The sequence below is a fragment of the Musca vetustissima genome, unplaced genomic scaffold (genome assembly GCF_032173495.1).
Source record: "Musca vetustissima isolate MV318-11 ecotype Yass unplaced genomic scaffold, APGP_CSIRO_Mvet_v1 utg121467, whole genome shotgun sequence".
Classification (NCBI taxonomy): Eukaryota; Metazoa; Arthropoda; class Insecta; order Diptera; family Muscidae; genus Musca; species Musca vetustissima.
The window spans coordinates 64,452-84,220 of record NW_026875239.1 but is presented as its reverse complement, the minus strand read 5'-3'; the positions used below and the strand labels follow the sequence as shown (position 1 = coordinate 84,220).

The following is a 19,769-nucleotide window of genomic DNA, read 5'->3' as shown; positions in this document are numbered from 1 at the left end:
TCTGAATGACTACCCAAAAACTCTCAAATACTTGAATATGCATTGGGGATAAAATATAAATTTAAACATTTCACAAAGCAACCAGTGCGACGACATGCAAGACTTATACAATTTCTGCCTTCATAGCCGCCAGCCTGTGAATATTATCATTAATGACGGATATAAGGGACCACACGATCAAATAAGCAACATTTGAACAAAATTTCGATCGAAAATGATAGTATTCACAACGCCTAATATCTCTTTTGAAATGTTAATTTGACTTTCGTTCGCTCTATCAGTCGGTTCTGATCTCAATTAAACCTTACACAAGTTCTTATGTATTCAATTTGAATGAATGTGAAATATTTCGCGTCGAGCGTACCAAATATTCCAGATAGCCTTCTTTTTGGAAGCCTTAAATTACTTAGAATGAATCAAATTTGTTTCTTTTTATATTGATGGTTCGTAAGGCGTTCGGACTGGCAGGAGCTTTAGAAAGTACATTTTTAATGCATCCAAATCTATATAAAATGTCACTTTGGAAGGCAACTGTTAACATTTTGGTGAGTATATCAGGTGACTATTTTACGAGAACAATGAAGTTGGATGTAGCCGATCTAATGCCATTAACACTGGCTATTTGTTTACTCTTTCTTTCATCTTTCTGTGTGAAAATCCCAATTAAGTTTATCTAAACAAAACGCGATTTTTATGTTTTCATCGTCAATAAATAAAGAAACACATTTTTGGACGTTAGTATGACAACAAAACATTCCAAATCTATTTTTTTGTAAAAAAAAAATCAATTTATTTTATATATTAAATTGGAAATAAAACTGAGATATTTAAAATAGAATAGGCAAATAAAAATTTATTGTAAAATTGCTTTAACAGTTTAGGAATCTATCAGCATCATCCTGTCATCTTCTACCACTTAGAAGATACCATGTTGAGTATTGTGGTAGACTTGGCCATTGTCGATGACACCATCGGTGTGAACAACTTGTCCGGTGGTGTAGCTAAACGCATAAAAGAGAAGAAGATATAAGGAAAATAATATTAATACAAAAAGAAAATAAACAATTCCGTGCAATTTGCCAAACTTTATAGGGTAAATAAAAAAACCCTTAAAAAATATATTTTTTTATGGCAATTCATGCTCATGTTGGTCACACTCAACCAAAAACCGCAAGACCTTCATTTACTACTTACCCATTATCGGTGCCATGAGAGTTTACAGTGTGTGTGCTGAAATAAGCTGGACCACCATCGGATGACACCGAAGACGACGAGGAGGATGATGAAGTATAGGTTTGTCTGCGCAAACGTCTCAAATAATGAGCGGTCTAAAGAAAAAAGAAGAAACGCAATAAATTAAAATAAACACAAATAAATTTAATAAGGTAATTGTTTATTTTTATTGTTAGTAAAGCCTTTGAGTAGCAATAAAGAGGCTGACCTGTTAAAAATTAAAAACCACGACATGTTTGTAAATGTGTGATTTGTGTTTGCATTTCGAGTCTTTGTATTTAATTAGGTCATAGTAACAGAATAAATGTTTATATTCATGAGTGTGGGTCTTCCAAAATGAGCAAAATATAATGGAAGTTGTTCTTGTTTCGCCGGTCAATTGTGAGTGGTAATCCACAAATTATTTGTCTAAAGACTTTGGAGAAATTCGACAAACAAACCAGAGAATACGAATCATATTGGAAAACTGGGGTAGGAGCCCCAAAATAATAATTACTGGAAACATCCACAAAATACCGAATAATGGGGTCTACCCGAAACCTTTTACCAATATTGATTTTCTTGATAGATTTTTTACTCATTGAGAATCCATAACATAAATTACAGCCAATTTGGTTGATGTACGTACATAAACTGCCAAAAATACCGATATTTAGGATGTAGCGTTATTTGGGGCTACCCTAATAACACTTTGAGAACCGAAAATATCAAATTCCAGCTAATTAGGTTGAAAACCGTGGCAAAAGGCTTTAATACATCGATATAAAACTATCCCAAAAAGTCAAGACAAAACATCTATCTTAAATACCGCAACTCTGTCGTGATGTCAACAGATAGATGGACGGTTATGGTTCGATCGACATAGAATGTTATTGTGATTAAAACTATATATGGGGCTTCCGATGTATAGCTAAGTGTCGAATAGTTTGAAATGACATTTTTAATACAATACACTCCAAACTTTGGTGAAAGGTATAAGTCCGAACTTATTTAACCTACACAATCAGTTCAACATTATAAATACCGGAACCTTACGTCCTTGCAAATTGTGTGCACAAAGTTTTTCTTTCCTCTGAAAATACAGAATACCATAATACACTGTGTTTGGTGAATTTGACTAGGACTAGGAACTTGACGTACTGAAAATCGGCTAGCTAGAAAATTGGCAAGCTATTTTAATATGCTTGTCGTTGATCTGAAGAGTCGTTGGCTCTAAATGGAGTTTTAATCCAAAAACGATACAAACAAAATTGTTCAGAGTACATGCTACCAAAGCATGTTCACCGAACTGCTCGTAGTGTTTTTTTTTTTTCATTAAATCACCACACGTCACGCTTGAATCACGCCGAGCACCTAAGCTTAAAGTCAAAAAATGAAGGACAAAGTGTCATGCGCTAAACGAACACTGACAACAATGCCCCCTGGAAACTACACAGGTGGGTCACTGGTTTAGCAGGAACGACAGTGCTGTAACTCTTCATATAAGGACCGGGGATTGAAATTTCACTTAGCTTGCCAGATTACAAAATGATTCTTCAGGCGGTTTTTAGAGCTATAATGTGTTCTTTCCAGTTTCCTGCTAGTCGGGAGTCATATGTGGAACAACAGTTGTCAGAGGGCATTCCCATGAGTCTATGCCAGTTATCATAGTATTCAGTCTGAATCAAAACTACTGATAGATGATTCGATTGTAGCCTGTATTATATTTTGTATATACTTTGGAAAAAAAGAGAAAGATAGAAAATGAAAATGTTTTGGGTTGGTAGTTCATCCATGACAAGTTTTTGCCAAATCGGTAAATTATTTTGGGGTATATCTCAGAGAAAAAAGTTAAATCTCATATATACCAAAACATTGATACTGTAAATCTTACAGATCTTAACAAATTGGTAGCTAAGAGGAGATTAGGCAGTAGTATCAATTGCGGCGTTTCATATCGACCAAGTACGCCGGCTAATTCGTTTCTGCTATATCGCTATGGCCATGAACCAAAAAAAGTCTAACAAAATGTCGTATATCCGGGATCCGAGTTGCCGCTTCACTATTAACACATATGTAGTTACCGGTCCTGAGTCACTAATACATAATTCCTTGTCATGATTGCTAAAATCACTTCTTGGAAACATTTTTCGTTTACTTGTATTAATTTTTTAATAAAAAGTTCTTCCCAGAAGACACCTGTACTTCTTCCATATTGGAACCAGGACTTTCTTTTAAAATCCTCCATGTTGTGGTATACCCTTCACTTTGGTACAGGATATTTTGTCTTTGCGCATATGTTTGTAACATTGTCTATCTCGTTAGACCCATAGTTACTTTTAAGGATATGTATATAATCACTTTCTGAGTCCATGTATTTGTGTGAACAAAGTACATGTCGCATTTATGATTCGAATTGGTTAATATTTGGCACAACTCACTTATTTTGCCTCAGAGAAAATCGGCAAAGATTTAGATACTGCTCATATATATATATATATATATATATGATTTATCCGATTCCACAATAGGTCACCCAGGTCACAATGTTTATTATTAAATTAAATTAAGATTGGTGTATGTAAAGTTTTAAACAAATCAGTTCAGATTTAGAGGTAGCTCTCATATATATTTTCTTCCAATTAGAGGTATATGGTGTAACGAATTCCCATAATCTTGTGCTATTAACACAAAATTTTGCGAGTGTACCGAAATTGATATAGAATGACAACTGTTAAGTGGTAATTGGTTTAGGTTTAGATATAGCTCCCGTATTTACTTTTGCGGATTTGATTGAAATTATTGACCAAATACTTAACGTTCCTCCAATTTCTTTGAAACTTCATATAAACATACGACGCCCAATTAAGATGAAATTTTGCATGGATTGCCGAATGACATATACAATTCTTAGAAGCATCTCTTATATATATCCATAGTAATGAAGGATATCATATAGTCGGTCTCGTCTGATTTTTATACTTTCATTACGGGTTAGACTTTGCATTTCATGTCTAAATTTCTTTATTTAAGTTTATTTCTGTTATTCAAATGACTATCAATTTTAAATATAATTCAAACATTTCCTGGTTCACGAATTCCTAGAACAGAACTATTGAGCTCGTATTGTGTGTTGTCTATTTTCATCACTTCACTGTTGTTGATTCTTCGATTTCCATTGTCACTCCTTTCAAAAATATTTTTCTATTTACAATCGTTTTTGAATAAATTAAATAGAAATGTGGACAATGGGCAAACAAATAATTATTGAACACGGAGGTATGATGTTGCTTAACCCTCAAATGGCTAACAAGGGTTTATGAAAAGCCATCACTAGAAAAATTGAATTTAAGGGCGGACCTTTGAAAAAATATTTTTGGAAAATTGCCGATTTTTGACCAAAAACCAAGTTAAAAAATAAGAAAGATCTTCACCGATTGGCTTTATCCTAGTTCATACGATAGCTATACACTCACAGAGAAACATGTAAAAATTTGGAATCGATTGGGTTATTAGTTTTTGAGTTGTCGTGCCCGCCATTCGCAAAACCAATGTTTAGGAAAAACGAGTTTAAAGTTTGAGAAGCCCTTTAGCCGTCACTTGATGCTGACACAATAAATCGGCTTGAAATTTTGTAGGGGCATTCTTGAATTATTGTAAATTCGAATTAAATCAAAAAAAATTGACCCCGAGAATAGGGGGGGTTCCCTTAATTTAAAATTTTTGTATTTCCGTATTAAAGAGCGTGACACAAGTGAAGGAGATTATTTAAGCTATATATTTATACATAGAAAAACATTTCAATTGTTACAAAGAATTTCATTTAAGAATAAATGTTTCAAACAAATCTACATACAGATCAAATATAAAGATATCTTGGGACCATTTTGGGGAATATTTTATATTTTAGTAACCAATAAATTTAAATCAAAATATTCAATGGAATTTCTGTATAATAATCAGACACTGAACACCTTAAGCTTTGCTATATTCTCCCCCATATAATTATATTGGACAAGCTTGCAATTTCTCGCGAAGTAGCCAAAATATGGGTCATTCTAATTAATATTTTTAGTTTTTTATATGAAGTGCACTTCAAACAAGAAGTAAAATATTGAAAAAATTGTGAAAATATGTAAATTGCCCTAATGACACAAACATTTGAAGTGCTTTTTTAATTTGTTTTAAAATACATTTCATTTATTCAGCGAAAAGAAGGACTCTTGAAATCACATTTTGAAGTATCAACTTGAGATTGTTTCGTCAATTTTCTTTGCATACCTTAAGGCGAACAAATAAAAAAACCTCAAGTGGTTATGACTGCTGTTTAAAAATGGGTTAATTAATAAAATAAGTGGCACAGTAGTCTTCATGAACAAATTAGCCCTGCGGGTAAGTATAGAAATATTTAGAAAATGTTCAAAAGACATTAACAATTGTGTGCTACATAAAAATTGAGCTATACGTAGCGAAAAAAAAAACATTTCCGACTCATGCCATGTATAAGTTAAATCAGAATTAGTTTTTCTCAAAGTATAAACTACTGTGATTTTCATAATAGGAAGTAAAACTGAAGGTGAATATTTTCAAAACATTTAAAAAACAAACAAAATTAAACATCAACCACCGTATTCGTACGAACTGGGTCCGCGATGAATTTTTTCTCTTCCCAAAAGTGAAGCCGTATATGAAAGAGACGCATTTTTCCATAATTGAGGAGATCAGAGAAAAATCGAAACAGAAACTGTTGGCTATACCATGAAGCTCATTTGGGAAGTGTTTCGAGGATTTGAAATACCGCGGTGAAGAGGAGTTCTTTGAACGAAATGTCAAATTACAGTCAAAACGAATCCTTTGCCTATCAAAGTGCGTTAAAAGCCGCAGAACTATATATGGGGCTACGTCAAAACATGGACCTTTATTGATGTTTTCCAAATACGTATTTCACATTCCAAAAACCCAGATTGGGAGCTTATGAAAACATGAACATTTGCTGAATGCGCCTAGAACTATCAAAATATCTAGCATTCGGCTAGACCTATACTAACCTATATTAAAAGTTTTCGGCGAAGATGTGTTTCGGTTGTAAAATATATCTAAAGCCATTAAGATTCTAGGTTTCAACAAAATCGATTTTATACCTTCCACCATAGTATGGAAATAATCGTTTTCGACCCTATAACGTATTTTTTTAATCAGCGAACAAGTCTATCAAGATATCCGCCGGCAGTCTGCCTGTTGTAATCACTCTAGCATCTAAACAAATTGAGATAGATCGCCAAAATTTTGCATAGAGTTGCCTCTTGTCTGCAGCAGGTCAAGTTCGAAGGTGGACTATATCGGTCTACGTTTAGGCATAGCACCCATATAAGAGTTTAGTCTAGAGTCTAGTAGTCCCCATATAACGGTACCCCCAATTCTCAGCATTTTGGGGATTTTGAGCGTATTTTTCGATGTTTTTTAGTACTTTGGGTTCTCACAGGTAGCAAATCTCTCCACAAACAATTATGTATATAGGTCCATTTTTCGGGTAGCCCCCATATAAGAGTACCCTACAACTTTCGGTTATTATATATTCTTGATCAGTGTAAAATTCTATGACGATTTAAGCATGTCCGTCCGTCTGTCTGTCCATCTGTCTGTTGTAGTCACTCTAGCATCTAAAAGAATTGGATTTATAAGTTCTAATGGTCGGAAATCATGCCTTCGGTTGTAAAATCCGCGTAGATAGATATATCCCATTTACTATACTAATAATACTAGTAGCAGCATTTTATTCAGATATACTGGAATTTTGTTATGATATCCGACGAATATTTCGATATATTGCAAGCGGAATGACCAAATTAACAAACTTCTGTGAGGAGTTTTTTTATTCTTTGAGGAACCGAAAAGCCAAATTGCCGCCACTTCAGTTAGAAAATGAGACTTCCTTTGTATGGGGACTATGTAAAGAACATGAACATATATTTAACATTTTCCGCTCGTAGTTATTTTATCCACAGGAACTCCGAATAGCCTAATCATAGTCACTTCGGTTGGGAAATGTTACGAGGATATTTATAGTTCCTATTAGGGCAAAAGTTATTGATAGGAGTCAAATCAACGTATAGAGAAACATATTTAAGAAAAACAATTTGTTTATCCTCCAAAATAAATTATAGAGATCCAAGGAATATTTTTGTTATTTGAATTTGTGTGATCATTTGAAAGTGATTTTAAGTAAAGCCACATAGCCCAATATGCCTGATGAGCCGCTTAACCAACGGCGAAACGCGCCGCATAATGGTGGGTACGTAGGTTCTTCTCCTGGCTTTCCTTTTCATTGCAAAATTTAGATCATCAAGCTCGACTCGAAAGAGTATAAATAATCACTTAAAGATCCAAGGAATATTTGATATGCGGTTGCCAACAAATATTTCGAAGACCATCAACTTAAATGCTGGGTATAAAAATGACTAAAGTGAAATTATTTTCGTCATTAAAAACCCATATAATGAAATGCCTTGTTTAATCTGTGCATTCATTTACAAACTCGAGTCGTATACACCTAATTAAATATATTTGTAATGAAAGATCTTAACACTCCAGAGTTTATGCCAAGTCATAAACATGCCATGAAAAATTCTTCATAAAAATCCCCTTTTTATCTTCTTACCACAATTAAATCTACTTTGAAACCCTTAATAATGCTAATTGCTTAGCAGAAGAAAAACTAAAAAAAAAGGTTGACGAACTTACGTGTGGATTTATGGGATGCACTTGAGATTTATGGCCTTCAGCATCCAAGGTATAAAAAGCTTTGGGTATGAAATGGGCAGAATCTATAAAAAAGAAGAGAAATAAAATAAACAAGAAAATAGTTATTACCTTTTTTCTTTAATGTGGTATTCTAGGAAGTTGTTAAGACACCGTAACCAATGATTAGAATGATGAGTGTGTTTATTTTTAGAATCACTTTTTATTCGCTAACAACAACAATATTATTGATTATTATTCTACTTCCCATATTTCTTCTTTTTGTGTTTTATTTTTAATTTTAGAGATGAGGTAATTTTTAGGAATATTTACAAATTATTAGTTTTTTTATTTTTAATTACTGATTTAAATCTCCAAGGTGATAAGCAATAAACACACAACAACAACTAATCAAAGGCCTTTGATGATTATGACTCAGACATACCAGCATCAGCAGAGACAGCCAACAAAACGGCGAACAAACACAAGACACTTAAAATGAATTTCATTTTGTTTTTTTTTTACAATTAAGTTTTCTATTTAACCTAAAAGAAATTACAAAAACAAAGATATTTTCACTTAACACGTCACAAAAAAATAAATCAAATAAAATAATCCAGAATTTTCAAGCTTTCGAAAGACACATAAAACAAAAGACTTAAGCAACAAACTCCATTTGTAGTTAGTACAACCACAGTGTGCGTAACACCCAACGAACTTACACTTACAACCGGCAAACGTTAACTAAACCCCATCAATGGTGGCCAAGAATTTTTATACACATCCAAAGTTGGCCATTCATAAGAAAGCAACAACAACCACAACAGTCAAATCAAATGTTGAGAGAAACAAACAAAACAGCAAACCAAAAAAAAGGAGAATCAAAAGAGGTAACAAAAAACACAAGATCTGGCCTTATGTTCTACGCTAACAATTTGTTTAACACTGACGTGTATATTGTCGTTGTCTAGACGATATGACTGTCGAACAGTCGATAGTGTGAACACCAGAATAAACAAACAATTCCACAGAAGAATCTATTGTTTTGGGATGGGGGAATAAACATTTTGCAAAAATTAAAAATAAATTGAAGACTTTTTTCAGCGGGTATCTGTTGATTTTTAACAAAAAGAAAAAAATCCCAAAACCGGTTTTGGGGAAATTTAGCCACTCATTATGATGGTTCTTCTTTAATAGAGCAACGAAGTCATTCACACTAAAGTTCCCAAAAAAAAAAGGAAAGAAAGAAAGTTCAAAATGACCTGCAATTGTAAAAGGTTTATCACTACCACCATCTCAACTGCTGCTTCTTGTTTGGTTTTATCAAGAGGCCATTCCAAATTTTGAAATCATTTATTTTCCTCTCTGATTTATACAAATTTTGTTTGTCGCCTTAACAAAAGATATTAGTAATCAAATTTTTATTAATAATGCCGGAGTTGATTTTTTTTTTAAATAAAAAAGAAATGCAAATATTAAGACGTATTAAGAAAACAAATGAGACAATATTGAATTCGGTCACAGCTGATAAATGATTGATGACTTGGGGTAAACTTTCGGATATGACAAATTCACTCGAAATAAGTAATAATCAATCATATATTTGGATTACATTGAAATGTAAAAGTAAAAAAGTGAAAACGTGTTTATGTTTGGCGGGTCGAACTTTTTACAAACTTCAACAGAGATGGACTCTCAAAATAACTAAAATCGAAAGGAACATTGGATATATTGGATTAAGTGCAAATATGATCTTTATTGGTTCATTATTTCTTGTAGCTTCCCCAAAAATGGTTACGATCAAGAAAGATCAACAAAGAATCGAAATTTGTGCCCGATGCAAATGAAACCCTGCATATGATATGTTTATCAAATATAGATTATAATACAAGGATGGAGAGCAAAATTGAGCCAATCTGACACCGCAGACATGGTAGCAACAAAAGAGCAAAATATACATGTGTAGGCCAGGATATATTCATCAATTAAACCCCTTAATTATGTCCGCCCGTTGAAATCACTGCTTGATATTATCAACATCAGGCATAGAGATTTACCTTAATATTGTTTTTTTTTTTAAGTTTTTTTTAAAAAAAACAATCTACAGTCATGCGGAATATTTTAAATTTGTTGTTTTTAAAATAAAACTAGTTCTGATATTTTTTTATTAATAGTATTTTTTATAATTATATATGAATAATTAGGAAACATGATTTTATTTTTGCAGTAGTAAACAAAATATATTTAATTATTTCTGCATCTCATTTAGTGGATTTAATTTCACAACTTTTTAAGGGGAACTACCCATTGAAATTGGACTAAATACGAGGGCAGTTCGAAAACTTCTTAGCCTAGCACAAAAAGTGCGGTATAAACCGAAAAAAGAGTTAAGTATTTTGGAAACTTCCATATTTGTTATGAACACATGTTAAATTTTGTTTCAATCTGGCAACTCCATCATATAGTAATAGGTGTTCAAAAAAGACGCATCCGCAATTTTTGTACCCTTCATCACACTGTGGTACAGGGTATTATGTCGTTGTGTAAATATTCTCTTTCATTGATAGGCTAAGAAGTTTCCAAGCCACCCTCGTATGTTTATACCCTACACAACTATGTTGTCCGGGTATTATAGCTGCCCCAAAAGTTTGTAACGCCGCGAAATATCGGTCCTAGACCCACCTTTAAGTATACCGATCGTCATATCTCGACTAGCTGAGTCGATCTAGACATGTGTGTCCGTCCGTCTGTCCATTATAATTTGTAAACACGATACAGGCCACAGTTATGGACCAATCTTCACGAAATTTTACATGTAGAATGGGTTCGGCCCGATGAAGACCCCTATTGTTTTTGGAAAAGATCAGTTAATATTTAGGGGATGAAATGGACCAAATACTAAATTTTTGTCGGTTTTTCTGGTCGCTCCAGAGGCCGCAATAATAGCCTGAACATCGTGAAATATTACATGGAGAAGGGGATCGGGCCAAAGAATAAGCATGTCTGTTGTGATAAAGATCGGTCAATATTTAGCGGGTCAAATGGACCCTGACTTTTGTGTGAAAAATTACAAAATTTGTATTCTATGGCGTATATGTTTACCCCTGAAGGACATAGACCCGAGATGTTGATAGCATATCCAAGAGGAGTGGTTGTCCTTTAAATTGATACCAATCATATGGTCGTATGTAATCTAATGTCGGAGTTACACTTAAATATTTACAAGTGCTTACGTATTCAGATATTATTTAGTAAACCATTGCCACAATAGAGGACAGAAATAAAGCGATGATATCTTTGAAATGTTCCATTAGGTTCCAGTTATGGTCAAGGACAACGCCTATAAATTTAGGTGATTATCAGATAATAATTTTGGGATGAAGTGGACCGAAAACTTATTTTTTGTTTTTTTTCGAGTCGATCTATAGGCCACAATTGAAAGCCGAACATCACAACACAACCCACGGAGAAGGGAATCTGACCAAGTAATTAGAAGGGCTGTACTGAATATTAGTGATATTTGTAAAATATGTCAGTGTTAGGAAGAGTTGCTGTTGACCTCTAATCTGACAAGAGGGTTGAATTGTTACGAAGTATTCCCCACCGTCGGAATAAATATCCGTAGAAAGTTAGAGTTCCGTGGTAGTTGTGTAGGGTATCGTATGGTCGGCCCCGTCCGACTATACTGCTCCGCTCACTGGTTTTTGTTTACATCATTATTATTATTTAAAATTTTAACTTCTAAATTTTATTTATTAAGATGCGAAAATAAAATTGAGTAATACACGTGTTATTTCTTAACAAAAAAATTATATGAATATTAATGGTATCCCCTAATATTAGTTAAATAACCTGATTTAAAATACTTGTTTTTTAATAAACGGTAGCGCTTTAATAATAACATATTGATGTTTAGGTATAGACAACACAAACATCTGGTGTGGATCAATCAATATGAATTAGATTTATAAAAGAATCAAATTTGGTTTAAAATATGTTTAATATTTTGTCCACAATCTTTGCTCTTTTTTTGTGCTTTGGCATATTCTCCACCAATTGTGTAAAGATTTCTCAAGGGATTGTGTTATATTCCTCATGTTTGTTGGTCCCTATATATAATTTTATTTGCACGAAATTTGGCATAGCGTACTCAACTAAGTCTAGAATGATGTGTATTAAATTTCGTGAAAAACGGTTCAGATTTACATATAGCTCCCATATATATTTTTTTCGATTTAATGTTAATGGAGCACCAAAGCCCCTATATTTCTTTCACTTTGCACGAAATTTGCCATAGCAAATGTGTATTAAGTTTCGTAAAAATCGTTTCAGATTTAGATATAACTCCAATATATATTTTTGTCCGATTTTATATATGGAGCACCAAAGTCCCTGTCGAGAATGATCAGTGCTGAGATTCGTAAAAATCTGTTCAGATTTTTCTATAGCTCCCACGCATATTTTCGTCCGATATTTTGTAAATAATGTACCAAATTCATTGGCTTTTATTTACTACTTTCCTTAATGGTTTTATTTTCAGTTGAAAGTCTGAAATTCACGAAAATGGATCGCTTTAATACTTGTATATAGTATTCATATATGATCCATTATTATTTAAGTAAAAAATGTTAAGTTTATTAATTTAGTTTTTGGTATATCCCAAATAAACCGCCAACACTACTGAAGTTTATTAATTTAATTGGACCCCCCTTATATATTTCGAATCTGCACTAATAAAAGAATGTCCCTACAAAATTTCAAATGAAAATCTCAAGAACTCTTGAAGATATAGTCGATTTATTGTGTCAGCATCAAGTGACGGCTGAAGGGCTTCTCAAACTTTAAACGCGTTTTTCTCTAAACATTTTTTTGCGAATGGCGGGCACGATAACTCAAAAACTAATAATCCAATCGGTTTCAAATTTTGCAACGTTTCTCTGGGAGTGTATAGCTATCGTATGAACTAGGATAAAGCCAATCGGTGAAGATCTTCCTTATTTTTTAAATTGGGTTTTGGTAAAAAAACCGGCGATTTTCCAAAAATATTTGTTCAAAGGTCCGCCATTTTGTTAATTGTTGTGCGAAGTAAATAGTCCTAGTTCATACGAGAGCCAAACATGTCCTCTTTCTAACACCGTTGGAATTTTCGGATTCCGATGTTCCAGTGAGGAGTTATCATGCCCGCCATCGAAAATATGGACTTTTCTTTGAACACAAAAAACAACAACAAAACAACAACAACAAATTTTGGTAAATTATTTTTCTTCCTTTTTAAATCTTCAAATATATATGTGCATAGTTACAAACCTTAACAAGCACTGGTATTCATTTACCAGCCCATTTAAAATCTTGAAAAATTAAAATCGAGAATGGGGGAGGTTCCCTTAAGTAAAAAATATTCCTCACATTTTTTTAAACCCATTTCCAAGTCATACTTACGATTTAGTGTACATAATTTCAAAACTACAAAATAATTGTTAATTTTTCATACTTTTATTATTTATTCCATTTTTCCTCAAGTAAAAAAACTCAACACAAAAAATACAAATTCTTGAAATACATTTGTTTATATGCTCTTGCAATTTCTGTTGTTTAGTTATTGATTAATTAATTTACATTAGATGTACGGTGTGGAGTTACTTATTCTAGTACTAGTTTTGTTCTTAGTTTGGCTAGAACTAACACGATTAGATTTAGATATAAAACGCAAAAAACGTAAAGGAACACTGCTTACTAGTTTGTAGATGGTAACTATTGTATAACTATTTAAAAAAAAAAACATATAATACATTAAATTAAAATAGAAAAAAAATTTGGAACAATTAATGCTATGTTTACGTGTGCATGCTTAAATTATGATCAACATAATAAGCATGGATATGTAAACGTAGCCGTAAGGGTGGAAGGCGTTGCCATATTATTTTATTTGTATCGTTAATATAGTATCATCGATTATATTCTGATAACAATTGGCAAAAGTTTTTCCTCCACCCTATTAAAAGTATTTAAGATTATTATTTTTTTATTTTTAAATTATTTTTTATTTCATAAAGAAGGGGAAACCACTTGTCTATACTTATAAAAAAATAGCATTCATACAAAAAACATCATTCTCAATTCGAAAATAAAATTTGGCCTTATTAAATGTCATCCATTTTTTTATTATTTAATATTCCCGTTGGGTTTCCAGACTTACAAATAGTGTATTTTTCTGGTTTGTTTTCCAATTCAAGCGAATTATTTATATTGTTGTCTTAAAATTTATTTAATTTTATTTTGTGCATAATTTCTTTGGTAAAATCACAGAAATTATTATAAAATATATACTATTGAGTTGATATTATATTAATAACAACTTTATTATTATTTTTTTTTATTTGTAATATTTTTTTAATACAATAATAGGCAATGTATATGTATTGGTATTATTCAATAGGAGCAGACAATTAATCTCGGTTAAATCGATAACCAACAGTAATGGTTAAAAATTTAGCAGTAGTAAAAATATATATGAGCAATATTGCCAATTTTTTAATATTCCATTTTCAAAAAATCAGCTTTATTGTTTTTGTGGCACATCAATGATTTTTGGTACACATATAGAGAAAAATGTTCTGACTCCGAAACCGTTCGCGATCAAATTTTTGGTTGAGGTAATCGAGGTTTAATTTTGGGCATAAGAAAAAAATCTTAAAATTACGCCGTTTATTATATTGACCAGAAACGTTGATATATATCTTCCTCCGTAAAATAAGAATATTAATATATTAAAATAATCGCGAAAAAGTTGCACATATTCGCGAAATATGAGAAAAATAAAAAATATATAGCAGATTATATCAATATTTTCAATATATTAATGACATACACACACCTAAAAATTAATTTAAAAATATCTACATAATCTAAACACCATGATGAATCAAATGATATCAAAATTACACAAGTCCGTGTAGCGGTTTCTAAATCAAAGCGACAACAAAACAAGATATAGAGGAAAAATATTTGTTTTTGGTTCGAAAAAATAATGTCATCATATTTATTTTTTCAATATTATACAAGAAATTTCAGAAAAAATGTTGGGGTTATTCTGCTATTTTACCCGAATTTCGCCGAAAAATTGACATATATAATAATAATCACTTTTTGTGTATAAGTATACGCCTTGCGGATAATATCAAGACCCTTCCGATAAATCTTGGGGTTCTATAAATAGGAATAAATCTTAAAATAAAATAATATTATGAAATATACATTTTAAATTGCGTCTAAATCGCCTAATTCTCAAAATCATTTGATGCGCATGCGGTTTCCAGGAAGTACTGAAGTTTATCTTCCAATCCATATATATATTGCGAAATTTCATTTGACGGCTAAGATGTGCCACACGTTACATTGAAGTACCCAAAAAATCGTAAAACGCGAATAATTTCCGAAAATTTCATGTTTTTGGAACGCCAGTTCCCGCCGTTCTAGTAGATGGATTTTCACGGAGGAGATTTTATATCATCTGAAACGTAAAAAACTTTATTGATCGCGGGTACCCATATCATTCAGTTGACAGATCTAAAAATTTGGCCCGAAAAATAGGTTTTTTAGAAATTTGATCGCACAAAATTCGCACCTTCGGATGAGTATTACTCTGAAGCTGTGCATACTACATACACAAAATACATATCAAATTACGCAGATTCGCGATTACAATAATCTTATAATCGATTTTAATAAATTCCTGTTTGCGTATTAAAGCTAGAAGTAAAATTAAAAAAACACTCAAAATCGAGGTTCAAAATGTCAGCATCATTTGAAGGTAGATGCAGTTAAAATTTTGAAAAATGATACGTAAGGGGCGTTGTCCCCATTTTGTTGGCTTCTAGTTTTATTTTGACACGAAGACCGTGCAATGAGTGGCTTAGTTACAAATCGATAGAGAACATAAAAAAACTGGTTCGCCTCAACCTGTTTTTACACATTTTTTTTTACATTAAAGTAGACACAGCTTCCACCAAAATAAAGTTTGGAGGTCAATATCATGAACAGTTTGCAACGACAGATCAATTAACCCAAAACTATTCACTTTTTTCATATACTTAAGTAGTTCCCGAGTTATAAAGGGGTGAACCTCCGCTTCAGCTATGTAAAAAATTGGCAATATTGCCCATATACACTTTTTGATATTGAATAAAATCACTCGTGTCTCATTTCTAATAAGGGACAACATGCGTGCTGAGAATTTTTTTATCCATGACAAGATCGAAATAATACCGATGATTTACCACAGGTCAATTTTAACGGCCACCATTGAAAAAATTGAAAAGGGGTCTGCAAAAGTATCAACGATGGTATCAACGCGCTAGACGTCCAGTAGACTCGGACCAATTGTGGAACTTGAGAACTACAGCTTCAAGGTAGTGTATGATTTTATATACCTCGGTGCCGCCATAAACAACACTAATAACATCAACTTTGAAATCCGGAAAAGAATAGTGTTATGGTTTGAGTAAGCAATTCAAGAACAAGACCACCTCACACACGCTGATACTACCCTTTCTGTTGTATGGATCTGAAGCACGAGTACTTACGCAAGTAGATGAGGCAGCTATTGAAGTGTTTGTGAGAAAAATTCTCCGGAAGATCTAGGGGCCGATCTGCGTCAACGGTGAATATCGCTGTCGAATGAACCATGAGCTGTACAATCAAATCTCGGACATCGACATAGTCAGACGTATCGAGCTGCAGCGACTGTGTTGGCTAGGTCATGTTGTTGCCAAGAATTAGATGGAAAGATCAAGGGGAAGACATCATTGCCGAACTTGGTATTTCAAATTGGAAAAACTGCACAAAAGACGGACGCGCCTGGAAAACCTTTTTAAGCACGGCTTATGGAACGAAAGTTTTGTCACAAGCCAGCTAAGTAAATAAATAAGTAAATAAAATAAATATATTTTTTTTTAAAGTTTGGTTAAGTTCGAAGATGTGGAATATCTGTCCACTTCTTCTTGTATCTCCCCCACAAAATTTCAAAAATTTTGCTAAAAATTAGTTTTATAATATCATGATATCCGATTTGTACCAAACTTTGTACAAACTATTATCTTTATTAAGCCTGGATCAAGTCCGAAGATTTACCCCACTGGTTCACTCCTTCTGTTACCTCCCCCATAAATTAACAACATTTTCAATATTTATAAATCCAATATCAGGCGAATAAAATATCCGATTTAAACCAAATTTTACACAACCTGTTATCTTTATTTTGCCTAGATCAAGTCCAAATATGGTACCTATTGGTCCACACCTTCTTGTACCTGCCCCATTAATGCTCAAAATGTTCAATATTTATAAATCTAATATCAGGCGAATGGAATGTTCGATTTGAACAAAACTTTACATAACCTATTATCTTTACCAACGCTAGATCAAGTCCGAAGATGGAATCCATTGGTCCACTCATTCCGGTACCTCTATCGAACCCAAAGTCGGGGAACTACCTCTAGAAGCAACTAACACTACGAGCAATATTTCGAAAATCAAGTGGCTTCAATCTGCTGATTGTCACCCATTCCAAAGCCTGGACAATGGACAAAGAAAGTATGAAAGTAAAGGTGAAGGTGAAAATTTCATGGTCAATTGACTTGCCCTTTACATCTCCCCAACAAACCTGCTCCCAGCCATCAAGCTAGATTCCAGAACCTCAGAAACATCATACTACCTTTTTAACATATTGAAATCAAATAAGAAATCAATACGAGTCACGAAATAGAATGGACATCGAGAATATATAACCGACCAGATAGTTATACAAATTGGGAGTGATATCTGCGGAAATGTTTAAAATTTAACCTTTCAGAACGGGTTTATCCGATAGTATATTATTCCAAAGTTTCAACTCAACCGATTCAGAAACTCAGTTACAACTCAAGCCTCTCCCAGAATGATAGTACTGGCAGGAAATATTAAATTGCAGTTGCCTTTTCTTCTATGAATTGTCCCAGTCCCAGTCCTTCCTGCTATACGAGGGCCATTTTCGTAACAACAGTTTCCAGAGGGAATTTGAGCCCATGAGTCTTTGTTTATTGAACTAAAGATCTCCTAGATAACTGGGAACCATTTTTCAGGACTTCCAGGATACTACTAATCTTAGGATGTATGGTATTGAAATGGAATATATTTCCACGTTTTAATATGTGCGACATTTCAAATCTCTATCGGGAATACTTTGAGCTCTGTTTGAGTTTCAACAGACGGGCACGGAGTCGGCATATAATTTTATTTTATTTGATCCCGTGCATATTTCGAGGGAGAGCAAATGAAATAAGGACAAAATTTTTTTGAAAAATCCTTGTAACACCTCGACACCTCGTTAAGTCATAAGGTATCATAAAGAAAAATAAAAAAACATCCGGAGATATAACTCCACCTTTAGAAACTCCCTGCTTAACTATATGGGGTTTGGACTTCTTCTTCCGGAATTCCACGTACGTCTGGCGTCGACACATATAACTGATTATTCAACGTTTCAAACTTGCCCGGAGGGAAGTGTTCTCGAAGTCCTCAAACAGTATGGCATGATTGACTATATCAAAGGTTTTGAAAAATAAAATAAAAATCAGAAATATAAATTTTTTCTGCTATAATTTTAACCATTACTGTTTGTATCCAATCTAATTTGCCACATTACACATTATTCAGTAATATGCTATGTCCTTATTCCTATTGAATTGATTATATTTTGCGTTGGGATTTTGTAGGTTATTTTTTTCGACATAAAGGATCTTCAGTTTTACTTTTGTTTTTTCTTTACTTTGGGTAGATATGTTTATATAACTAAATCGTTATTAGATAAAATACCGTTAGATAATATAAATGCTAAATAGTTAAAAAATTAAAAAAAAAACAATAAAAATAAAACTGATATAAAACGGGAATTATTAGTCTAGATTTGTAGATTTGGAGTTTGTTTAATTCCATTCGATTTCATTCATTTTATTTGATTTAGCTTTTTAGGCACAAATCTTAACTTCATAAAAATAGAGATTTTATTTTCAAATCGCAAGAATTGTTGTTTCCACGTTTTATTTTTCATAATTTTTTACATATATTTTATTTGTTTAGTTGTTTGTTTTTTTTCTTTCTGTTTAAATAGAAAACAATATATAGTTTAAGTACAAAAATATAATAGTTTTTTTTATTTTCATGGAAGAAAATATTTAGTTTTCTTGTATTTATTTATATATTATATTTGGATGCCAATTAATAAATAATCAAAAATAAAAATCACTTTTAAATTTGTTGATTACGGATGACAAAAGTTTTTTTTTTTTTTTTGATTAAACAAAATCATCATATCTTAAAATATCTGCAATACATACATACATACATACATATTATTATATTTCTATAATTTAGATTAATAGTTTTTTGTTTTGTTTTGTTCGTTTGATTTACGATTTACTCTTTGTTTGTTGTTATTATTTGTTAATAACTATTTATAATTTCTTTTTGGTTTTTTATAAAAAAAATTATAAGTTTTTTATTTGGAATTTGCTTAATATTATTAAATCACACACACATTCAATATTGTTTTCTTATTTTTGTTCACTAGAATCGTTTAAGGATTTCGCAAGTACGAATTCAACACGGTTATATAAAAAGAGAAACGTCTATTCGCCGACATTTACGCACATTCATACATACATACCTTTGGTTATTGGTTTTTAGTTTGGTTTTGTTTTTGTTTTTAATGGTAATTAGCAGAAGACGAAGAAGATTTTTTTTAACAGACAGACAGTTGGATAGACATCGAAGTAGAAGAAGAA

The 19,769-nt window shown here is 32.4% G+C and overlaps 1 protein-coding gene across 1 annotated transcript; it reads right to left on the bottom strand.

Annotated features, from left to right (window-relative positions):
* Positions 1–1,187: 1,187 nt before the first annotated feature.
* On the bottom strand, positions 1,188–8,517 carry LOC133337713 (uncharacterized). Its single transcript, XM_061545919.1, has 3 exons — positions 8,396–8,517; positions 7,954–8,036; positions 1,188–1,328 (listed from the first exon to the last, which is right to left on the bottom strand). Exons 1-3 carry the CDS (start codon positions 8,457–8,459, stop codon positions 1,191–1,193), a joined length of 285 nt encoding a protein of 94 aa, XP_061401903.1. The 5' UTR covers positions 8,460–8,517; the 3' UTR covers positions 1,188–1,190.
* Between the last annotated feature and the right edge of the window lie 11,252 nt (positions 8,518–19,769).